An 11,263-nucleotide genomic window follows, 5' to 3' on the forward strand; every position below is an offset into this window, starting at 1 on the left:
ATGAGCAGCCTCCCCGCCGACCGGGAGGGCGGCCCCGCCGATCCCGGGCTGCCCGAGGAGGAGGTAGCGGGGGCGGGATGTGGGGGATTGCGGGCGGGGGGCGTCGGGGATTAGAGTGGGGAGGGGGACGCCGGAGCCGTCCGCACCCCCGATCCGCGGAGGCTGCGCTCCGCGGGTGCCCGCGCAACCCCCGCGGGGGGTGGGTCGGTGCCGAGGGGGTCCCGTCGGTTTCCCTGGCCCCAGGTGCCTGGGATTCTGTTTTTATGGGGGGCACACACAAACGAATGGTGGGCAGCGCATCCCCCGCTCCCGGGGACTTCCCCCCCACACACCCGGCGGGGCCACCGCATCCCCTCGGGTCTCCCCGCAAACACCCCTCTGCCCCCCCCGGGGAAGAGCTTCACCCAGGGGACCCCCACCCAGGATGTGCAGCTCCCCGGGGTGGCGGGGGGCAAAACAGCCTCACCCCCAGCCCCCAGCACCGGTGCTCAGCAGCGGGGTGGCTTGCGGGGTGACGGTGACTCCCACACGCCCGGTGGACTCGTCTCTCTTCCAGCGGGTCTAACCCCAAAGGTGTCCGAAACGCTCTCGTCCCCACGGGAGAAAAACCCGCCGCGGGGACAGGAGCGAGTTGATTCCGTTGCAACCGCCAAGTTCCTGGTTTTGCCCGTGACCTTGAGATGGGAATTTGGACTTTGGGACGGTGAGAGCAGGCAGGCAGGATCTCCTCCTCGCCTTCCACCCTCTGGGCCGCTCCGGCTTGTCCCCGTTGGCTTTTCCGTGGGCTCTCTGGGTGATAGAAACACCAGGACACGCTGCAGATCTGCTCGCCTACTTTGATTTTTTTATTCCAGAGGCGGTTCTGGCCTGAAACTTCCCAAAGTTTCCCAAAGCACTCTGATAACAGGGAATTTTTCAGCTGGCACCCTCGCTGGGTGCAGGGCAGATGCTGCTGGGTCCTTGCGGGTGCCATGTGGCTCAGATGGACGTGGCAGTGGGAGACGTCCACGGAGCCCCGTTGCCCGAGGTCAGCCCTCGCCCTGCTGCCAGCTGGATCCGGGGAACGAGGTGCCGGCCATCGTGCTGACGCCCTTTGGGAACCCCCCTACCTCATGACACGGCTCTGCCCGGGGAGGGTGATGCAGGACATGAGGAGTCCGTGGAGGGGATGGCTGGGAGGTGCCAGGGTCCCTCGTGTTGGGAGGGCGATGGCCATTGTGCTTGTGAGCCAGGCTTCTCCAGTGCCAGGTGGGAATTTTTCGCCGGCCCTGGCTGGAAAAGCTGGTGCTGTTGAGTATTTGCTTAAGCACAGAGGAAGGGGGTTACTCAGCTCCAGTGCCCGTCCTGGGATGGTGATTGGGGTGCTGTCAGGTAGGACAAGCCCCCGCTTCGGCCCCACTCCTCCTGCCTCCTCCTCAGGCTGGCAGGAGTCCCATTACCTGCTCCTGGCACCCCGGGGTGGCTTCCCCATCCCTCTCGCCTCCCCCTGCCAAGGGAGAGACGCCCCTGGCGCAGGGGAGCTGTGAGCCGGGGGGATTCCCCACGGAGGAGCCTGGTTAGGGGGGGCAGAACAATTTGGGAAGGAGGTCACGTCACTCCGGCCGGGCGAGAACGGCATGTAAAAGGCTCGACGGAGGCCTTATTTGGTAGCGGAGCGGCTCCGGAGAACCCGGCTCATGGCCCTCGTCCTCCATCCTGTGCCAGATTGCGGGGTACCAGGATGTGGGGAGGGGACCCCAGGGCTGGCTTCTGGGTGGGAAGGTGCCCAGTGAGTGAATAAGCTTTGGATCCCGTGGCCCCTACGCCACATCCCCCTCTGCTCTTTTCCACCTTTAAGCGCGGGGTCCGGAGCGTTTGGGATGGAGCCCCGGGGCGGGGGACACACGCACACGACCGTACGTGCCCCCTGCTCCTCTGCTCTGTTGCAATCCCCCATCTGCTCCCTTGGCTTCTGGCTGCTTTTTCCTCCGCTGCCGCTTCCTCGTTCCAGCCCCGGCAGCTCCGGTCTCGGCTCTTCCCCGAGGGCCGCTCCTCTCTTCCTGTTCTCCACCAGATCTTGGGTTGCCACTCTGGAGAAACGGCTACGGATGGTGGGGCCGGAGGCTGAGCCCCCCTCCTCCCGCATCCCCAGTAGCCGGAGGAGCCAAAATCCCTCGGCCTCAACCTTGTTTATGCTGGGGAGTTTTGCGGGTTGACGGCACGCAGACGGCCCCGGGAATCCGAACCCAGGCGAAGGGGATGCTCCGTTAGCGGCGGGAGTTATTTACGCAAGGACTAATCCCCGCGGGGCTGGAATGCGCCCCGTTTTGCCGGCAGGATGGGAAAGCTCCGCTCGCCCTGGTTTGTGGCTCCGTCGCAGCCCCGTGCCATCGCCTCCCCGCTCCTGCCGGGCTCCGGCTGCCCACCGGTGCCCCCCCAGCAGCGGGCAGTCAAGCGGCTAATCGGCTGGTGGAGAATTAAACGCGAGTCTCTGCTGAAAAGGTGCCGGATTCGGGGGGAGCTGGGCTTGAAGGAGGCGATTAAATGCCTCGGGAATGAATCACCCGGACGCCTTCCACTTCTCCTCTCCGGCCACCCCCGGCCTGTTAAACGTTTACTGGGGGTGGTTTGCGCAGGGGTAGGGGAGCATGACTGTGCCAGCAGGGTGTTCAGCATCCCTCAGCATCCCTTGGGGTACCCGGCGTCCCTCAGGACATCTGGCATCCTTCGGGGTGCCACCATCTGATGGGGATCCGAGGCTGGTGAATGCCTTCCTGGTGCCCCGCTTCCCTTCAGGAGACAAACCTGGCTTGTGGCTTCACGTGAGGAAGAGGAAGAGGGTGAGGAAGAGGAGGAGGGCTGCAGGCATTCCACCAGACACCTCTCCATGCTGGGACCGTCATTCAGCTGTGGTCTGGAGACCCCAGCCACCTCTTGGCCCAAGTCCTCACCTCTCCTTGCATGTCCCCAGCCCCGACCGTCCCAGCAAACTGGCCCCCCTCCCCCCCATCCCTTAAACTGGTCCTGGATGGGACGTGGTATTTCGGGGACAGCAGAAGGTGACAGTGGGACGTGGAGCAGAGGCGAGATGGACGCGCCAGCAGTGGGATGGAGATGGCTGCCCAGGGAGAGGAGAGCAGCAGGGGCTAGGAGAAGACTTTCCGCAGGGACGATAAAAGCCAGGAGGGGACAAACCAGGAGCACGGTGGCGGAGGTGGGATCTGGCAGCCCTGGCAAACGTGGGAGCTGTGGGGATGCAGCAGCAGGAGCGAATGAGGACCGTGGAAAAGGGGTACTTGGTGTGCTCCTCGGGCGGTCCCATGGCTGTGGTCACCTGCGAGGTCCCGTGCCCACGGCCAGCGGCTTCCCAGAGCCAACGTTGCCACTTCGGACCTGGCAGAAACCTTCGTTTTCCCCTTGAATTCTAACGAGAAGGAGAGACAGAGGAACGCTCCGCCAGGAAGCAACTCTGAAAAACGTCTGTGCAGCGGAATTGAAACGAAACAGCCCGAATTGTCCTAAACAGGGGGCGTTTGGGCTGTGGGAATCCCACCACCACCACGCTCGAGCACCCTTAATCCTTGTTGGGGGGTGGGAAGTCCGGCCCCGTCCCACGACACAGGCGTCTCGCCTCGTTTTTCCCTATGGAAGAACATTTTTCCGCGAAGGCATTTTCCCCCAACCTCCTTGGAGGCAGGATTTTGCCTGGGGATAGTTTCTGGAAGAGGATGGCGGCGGAGCCCCTGGGATCCCTCGGCACAGGAAAGCCTGGAGCAGCTCCCTGCGGCTCGTCTTCCATTTAAGGGCAGGAGGAATATTTCCGCCTCAAAAATCTTCCCCTTGGCAAAAGGATATCCGTCCAACCCACCCGGAATCATCCCCGAGGACACTCCCTGCCTCTGCCAGTCCCACCTGCTGGTTACCCAGCCCAGCAAAAGGACGTTGTTTACGTAGGACCTACTCAAACGTCCCTTCAGCTGGGTACACCAGCCCCCCCCACCCCCAGAACCCTTTTGTGGGGTGCAGATGGGGAGCACCCATGACCGTGTATCTCCTCCAACTCCCAAAACATCCTTTTGGGGCTGGAAACCAGCCGGAGGATCCTTCGGAGCCCTATTCCCTCTCCCGCTCGCCGCTGTATAATTTTACGGTTGAAAACTTGGCCGACCCACGTTTGAACTTTCAAAGCAAACAAGTCCTTACCGGAGCGGAGCGCTGCCTTTGCGAGGCCGAAATTTCGGAGGGTTTCATGGGCTCTTGTTTTATCTCTCCCATCTCTCCGCCGCGCGGCTACGGGGCTAAATGATCCGGCGAGCCGGGCTGGCGGGGGTTTGGATTTCAAGGACGCGGCAAAGCGGCGGCGGATTCTTCCCCGCAGCGGTTGCCGACGCCGCTGGTGTTGCAGGTGGCTCCTGGGGAGAGGAGAGAAGCTGGAGCACTGGGGAGGACCAGAGGCTCGAGGGATGATGGAGATGGAGGGGACCGTGCCGGGATGCTCCGGCTGCTCGGGAGGCAAAGCCGGCTGTGAGGGTGGAAGAATTTGGCGAGCTGATTCCCCGGATAGCAGCAGCGCTCAGCCAGACCTGGCTGAAGGGGAATGTTTTTTTTTCCCTAGGGAAAGATAATTTGCCTTCTTTACCTTGAATTTCATGGATGTGACGGGGAGCTCTGCCGGATAAATCCCTCCCCAGCCCCTGCCGGGAGAAATTCGGGCAGTGACGCCATGAGGAGATGGTGCAGCACTGAATGCCTCGGGGTGCTCCAGCATCCTCTGATCTCAGAAGACGGGCAGAAAGGTGGTGGGGGTCACCAAAGGCACCTTGGGGGGGCTTCCAGCCCACCTTGGCTGGTCCCAGTAGAGGTGACAAGCTACTGGGCTGTCCCGAACTGCAGCCCTGGCTCGGGAAGGGCTGCAGATGTGCCTCTGCCAATCCCATCCAGCCTGGAAGCTCTCAGCATCCCTCTGGGCAAAGCCCTGAGCATCCTTTCCCGGCCAGAGCAGGGCTTGCTTCCCAAGAGGAGTCGAGATCAGGATGGCCTTGCCTTCATGGCCAGCTTGTTTTCTGGCAGCCCCCGTGCACCCAGCGATGGGGACCCGCAGCAATGCAGATGGGGACCCACCGGGATGGGGATGGGGACCATCACCGGGGTTGTTGACGCAAGGGCTATATGTCCCTGGTACCTTTTGTTATTTAACAGATAGGGGTCAGCCAGAGGTTTTGTTACACACAGCAGGAATGTTGGCTGCTCCCAGGCTGGGAGATGGGGGTAGATACCTTATCTGCAAGAGAAAGAAGAGATGTCAGCAGGAGGATAGGCCTGGGCTGGCTGTTACTGGGAATACTGGGAACTGGGTGGGCAGGATGCATGGCTGAAAAAGAAAATTGAAAAAAAAAAAACCCAAACCAAGGTTTTCCCCTCTTTCAGCCCAAATCCAGCAGCTTGGCACCCAGGAGTGGGGTGACCTTGGCCTGGCCCCTCTGCACCAGCTCTCACAAGGCATTTGGGTGCTTGAAAAAATAAGCTCCAGCCACCAAATCCTATGGATTGCCTGCTGGGAAGACGCTGCGGGAGCAGGACTGGCTCAAAAGTCCCCCCAAAAAAAGAGTTAAAACCCCTTAAAAGGTGATTTTTATATATCAGGGAGAGGTTGCTTACAACCACCCCCACCTTCCAAACCAGGGCCGTTCCTCCAGGAGGAAAAGTTGGGGTTTGCTTCTCCCGGTCCTTAATGAGCTGCTGCAATTAAACAGAGACAACAGGCATTGTTGCCGTAGCAGCTTGCTCCGCCGTCACCCGAAGGATGGGGACACCCTTCCTGAAAACGCTGCGTCTCCTAAGCGTGGCTTAAGGTTTTTCAGCTGCCCATGAGGTTCCCCTGGGGCTGACGTCATCCCAGATCCCCAGGAACCTCCTTTCTTCTCTCCTAGGTGAGGACGCTCTTCGTCAGCGGGCTGCCTCTGGACATCAAACCCCGGGAACTTTACCTGCTCTTCAGACCCTTTAAGGTACCAGACAGGGGAGGGGAGAAGGGGGCTGGCCCCCTGCCCCATCCCCATGGCCCCACCAACCTTGGGAGCGTTGGCTGGAAACCTCTGTGGTCCTTTCACCCTCCCAGACCTGCAGCTGCGACGCTGGCTCTCCCCAAACACAAAGGACAGTATTATTGGGCACCCAGCACCCCTACAAAAATCCAGCGGCACCGAGTCCCCACGCCGGTGCTGAGCCTCGGCAAACCCCCTCCCTCTGATACCCCCCAGCTGTAGGGCTGCGGGTGATGGATATGGGATGTTTCCCTCTCCGAGGGGTGGCTGAATCACAGGGATTTCCACAAAAAAAAACTTTTTAAAATTATTTTCTTGCAGGGCTACGAAGGGTCTCTCATCAAACTCACCTCCAAGCAGGTAGGAGCCGCTCAAAATGAGGGGAGCATCCCACACCATGCTCCCACCCTTCCCTGGGTGGTCCCCGGGGGGGGGGGTGGGGGGGGGGGGGGGGGGGTGTCCCCCACTTTGCTCCCCACTAGCCCAGCTGACGGTGCCTCTTCTCCTTCCTCCACAGCCCGTTGGCTTCGTCAGCTTCGACAGCCGCTCCGAGGCGGAGGCGGCGAAGAACGCGCTGAACGTGAGTGTGCCCGGCCGCTCCATTTTTCTGGCATGTTTTTCATCCCTCCGTTTCCCCGTCCCTGGATACTCTCCCAGTTGCTCCGTCCCGGGGACCTGCATCCCCCCCATCCCTCCAGCCGATCTTCATTGGCTGCTTCTCATCTGCATCCTCCCTCCCAGGGGGGGCTGCATCCCTCTCCCTTTCCCAGGGCCATCCAGGAGGGCTTGAGCCCCAAAGATTAGACCCTCAGATACGAGTCGGAGAGAGATGCCATTCCTAGCCTCTCCTCTTTCTTTAGCGGGAAAAATCCCAGCCAAAGCTGGAAAAATAAAAGCAAATTCCACTTTTCTTCAGTGGCTCCCTCCTACCTCTGCGGCGTTAACCTCCTGAAAAACAGTCATGGGGAGAAGCACATGGAGCTGGTTCTCCAATTCCTCCCCGGGTTTTGGGTTGTTTTGGGTTTTTTTTTTATGTCTTCGTTTTCAATGTAAAACTTGTGGGTTTTTTTTTTTGGCTCCACTAATCCCTCTGGATAAGAGCTCGGCCGCACGGGACGCCGACTGCCAAATATGGTGCCGATGCTAAAGATGCCGGAGGAATGTGAGCTGCCTCGGGGCCCGGCAAATTAGCTCATTGCAAGGCTGGAAGTCGTAGAGAGAGGGAGAAAAAAATAATAAATGAAATAATTGGAAGTTATTTTTGGTGCGGGGCTGGCAGGCAGCGGTGCTCGCCCACCCGCCGTGCCTTCCTTCTCTCCCGCAGGGCATCCGCTTCGACCCCGAGATCCCCCAGACGCTGCGGCTGGAGTTCGCCAAGGCCAACACCAAGATGGCCAAGAGCAAGCTGGTGGGCACCCCCAACCCCAGCACGCCTCTCCCCACCGCCGTACCTCAGTTCATCGCCCGGGAGCCCTGTAAGTACCGGCTCCGGCTCTCCCGAGGGAGCCTGGCATGGTTCCCCCCCCGCCCTGTCACTGTGCCAGTGGGTTTGAGGGGGTGGCAGGTGTCGGGGGTTGTCCCCATCTTCCTTCGCCTTGGGAAAACCCTTTATTCGGGCAATTCGACATCAGGCAGAGATGCCGGGTGGGTGTAGCGATGCCGGGCCCCCAGCGCAGGATGCTGGAGGGAGCAGGGATGGCGCGAGGGGTTGGCGATGGGGAACGCCGGGTCCGATTGGAAGCGGCAGCGCCCGTTTGCCGTGAGCGTGGTGGCACGTGCCGGCTGGTGACCAGGGGTCCCCAAAGGGGGCTGGAGAGGACCCAGGGGCAGGTGACGTCCAGCTCAGCACGGCTGCGTGGCACCGCTTCACCGAGCCAGGCAGTTTCCGAGCGGTGGCCGGGGGTCTCGGCGGGGACCTCAGCGACGTCTTGCCGCGAGCGCGCCGTACCCGTTTCCGCTACCGGAAGAGCGTTTCCCACACGGATGCCGGTTCCTCGCCTGGCTGCTGTGCCGTGCGCACAAGTGCGCGTTTTCCGTCGTGCCCGCTGATGCTGGATCCCTGGAGTAATTAAACCTCACGGAGACGATGCACTCAGCCCCACAGCATCGCTCGCCGCTGGCCGAGCCCCGCGTTTTCCCAGCGGGCGACTTCATTGGCTTTGCGGGTCGGCTTTCGCCGGCGGCACCGGCACGTCGTGCTTCTCTGGAGGAAGCTCCGCTCCCGCCTGCTTTTGGGGGAGAAGGAAGGACGGAGCGGCGGTGCCGGTGGCCGGCGCGTGTCGCGTTAACTCTCCTTCTTCTTTTCTTGCAGACGAGCTCACAGTGCCTGCGCTTTATCCCAGTAGTCCTGAAGTTTGGGGGCCGTACCCTCTGTACCCAGCGGAGTTAGCACCTGCTCTACCTCCTCCTGCTTTCACCTATCCCGCTTCGCTGCACGCCCAGGTAATTCGGACCCATCCGCCACCACTGCGCTCACCCACCCCGGAACCCCCCTTCCCATCCTTCCCGTCGGTGCTTTGCTGCACCACTAACCTCTGCCCGGCTAACAGGCACCCTCTGCCCCAACATTTCGGGATGGCACCCCAAGCGAGCCGAGAGCCCCGACACCTCTCTCCGCCTTCCCACCTTTGCTCTCGCCAAGCGGGGAGGGAGGGATGGGAGCGGGGGATGCTCCTGGTACCGAACCGCCCCATCCGGCTGCCGGCTCTCCGAAACGCCCAGCTGCCCCGCAAGCATCCCTGGGATGCGGCTTGCCGGACGCAGGGGGTGAAGCGACGCGACTGTGGCAGGGAGGAGAGGGCAAGCGGAGCACCAACGGAGGATCCATCTTTTATTGGCGAGGCGCTCTTGTCATGAAGAGCTTTTCCGCTGGCTGCTACCGCCAGTGGCCCCCGTTAAAAATTAACCAGCTGTTAAAAATTAACCACCTGCCCGGGGAGATGAGCCGGGGAAAAAGAAGAGAAAAAGTGGAAACAGAGGTGGCGGAGGATTTCTTTGTGGTGCCAGCCTTTGGGATGCTTCCCGGAGCGGTGTCGCGGGGACACCAGGAAGAAACCCCCAGTGTGGGGTGGGAAGAGGCAGCTGCCTCCCCAGCAGCCGTGCTGGATGTCATCCCAGCTTTTGCTCCTTGCTGCTGGCTCCGGCGTCGTGGCGAGCAGGAGGAAACGAGCGCATGGAAACAAGATTTGCCGGATAAGCCGCATCCAACAGGTTTTTCTGGCCCTGGCCCACCGGGATCAAGCTGGGTTATCCAGAACCACCATCACTGGGAGATGGTGGCAGCTGGGGACTGGTTGGAGAGGGAGTACAGGGAAAAGCACTCGGTGTACGAACCAGCCGCAGCCTTTGGATGAAACTCCGGCTTTTCGGGTCCTGCTGTTTATAGGAAGAGCGGCGGTAAATATTATTGCAGCTACGTACTCGCCTTGTCAAATAACCACTAACAGGCAGCACCTGCGCTGCTCGGGAGGCCGGGACAACGGCCGGCGAAGGAAACGGAGACGTCAGGGGGTTCCAAGGGGAAACCCAGGCTGAGACCTGGTGGTGGACAGTGTTACAAGAAACATGATCTGCCGTGGTTACGGAGCCAGCGTGGCGGAGGGGCTGCTGGTCGCACCTCCCTCCTGCAAGCCCCTGGGTGCTGCGGTGAATCCGGCAGCGCTCCCCTGCTGGGGTCCGCAGCCCTTCCCTGTCCCCCGGCACGGTGGGTTTGGTGGGGGATGCTGGAGAGGGGTGTCACCACCCAAATGGCAGCTGCTTGCTGCAGGGTGGCCTCCCCAGCTGGGTCCTGCAGAGAGCGGTGGGACAGGGAACCTCAGGATGGTGGGGCCGGCGCAGCGTTATCCGGCAGGACACCGAGCACCCACGGGATTTGGCGTGTGATGGGCAGCCGCAGCTCACTGGGAAAGCGGTGGCTCTGGGGTGGGTGGATGTTTTCCTGTCCGTCTCACGTGGGTTTTGCCAGTGTTAAGAGGGGATGAACCCACCTCCTGCTTGGTGAGACCGCGGTGCTGCCGTCCCGGCTCCGCACTCGGCCCCAGTCGGTGTTACTGGCCGAACTGGAGCTGGGATGGCTGCATGATTTGTGTTTTGACCTCCCTGCGCCGGGGGAAGGCTGGGAAAGTGGAGCTCAGAGGTGGCCACCCCCCCGCTCACCCTGTGCCCGTCTTGTCTTTGCAGATGCGCTGGCTCCCTCCCTCCGAGGCTGGTTCTCAGGGCTGGAAGTCCCGTCAGTTCTGCTGAATGCCGGGTGAGTGCCACCTCCTCGCTCCCATCCTCCTGCGCTGGCACGGTGGGCTGCAGGCCACCTCCACCCTTACCCTGAGCAGCTCAGGGTGGGGGGCCAGACCCTATGCCCGCTTTCTGGCAGGCACCATAGGTCCCGAAAAAGCCCTGCAAGGGAGGTCGGGAAGATACACTCTGCAAATAACTCAGGATAAATAAACAAAGGGGATTGGAATGGAAGAGGGGAAGGAGGCTCGGAGGATGCGGAGCATCGCTTGCCCTGCGATCCCAGCCTGCCCTGACCATCCCAGAGCTGCGTTCGCACCCACCTCCTGGATCAGCGGATCCAGCCAGGCTCCAGCACCCGCTGCCCGCGCTCCTGGGCCACCGCTCTGCCTGTGCGCCCTGCCCCCGCGGCCCTGCACCGTGGCCACGAGACTCACGCATCCCAGGAGGGCAGGAGGAGCGGCTGCAGCCGAGCTGAGACTTGGATCTGCAAAGCCTTTACCGGTTATTTTAGGCCCAGCAGATAAAACCAGGGAGCGGCGAAGCTTTGGGAACCAGTGGTTCTTCCAAAATACAGAGTGTGCCAATGCTTCCCTTATTTGGGAAGGGGAGATGAATGAACCTCTCGGAACAGGTCCACCTGCCCGCAGCAACCCCGGTTGCCGCGATGGGCGGTGAGGATGGAGGGTCAGGGACCTCCTGGCTCCCCACCACGCTCCTCCAGCCGGGAAGGGCTATGGCACAGCCCAGCGAAGGGTTTTGCTGCCGCCCCAGCTCTCCCATCCACATCCTCCTCGTATTTACCACGTGGAGCCCATCAGGGCAGGGTTAAGCTGCAAACAACCCCTTTGGGAAACGCCAACCCCAACCACGGCAAAACAAACCCTCTTGGCAGCACACCGACCTCGGTGTCCTGGTGTCCCTGACCCTCCGCCGTGTCCTCTCGCAGGTCTCAGGTGTGTGATGGTGGCCTACAGTCAGTCTTGTGGGTATTAACGGAGTCTTCCAAG

General features: G+C 61.4%; 1 protein-coding gene across 2 annotated transcripts; it reads left to right on the top strand.

Annotated features, from left to right (window-relative positions):
• Positions 1 to 10,265, top strand: RBPMS (RNA binding protein, mRNA processing factor). Of its 2 annotated transcripts, none has more exons than XM_086611958.1 (7): positions 1 to 66; positions 5,910 to 5,987; positions 6,345 to 6,383; positions 6,541 to 6,603; positions 7,348 to 7,498; positions 8,335 to 8,465; positions 10,203 to 10,265. In XM_086611958.1, the coding sequence occupies exons 1-7, from the start codon at positions 1 to 3 to the stop codon at positions 10,263 to 10,265; spliced, it is 591 nt and encodes a 196-aa protein (XP_086468084.1). The 2 variants fall into 2 exon arrangements, with proteins under 2 accessions (XP_086468084.1, XP_086468086.1); XM_086611960.1 differs by having other exon boundaries at positions 1 to 63.
• The last annotated feature ends 998 nt before the right edge of the window (positions 10,266 to 11,263 follow it).

Source organism: Tauraco erythrolophus, chromosome 5 (genome assembly GCF_009769465.1).
Source record: "Tauraco erythrolophus isolate bTauEry1 chromosome 5, bTauEry1.pri, whole genome shotgun sequence".
NCBI lineage: Eukaryota > Metazoa > Chordata > Aves > Musophagiformes > Musophagidae > Tauraco > Tauraco erythrolophus.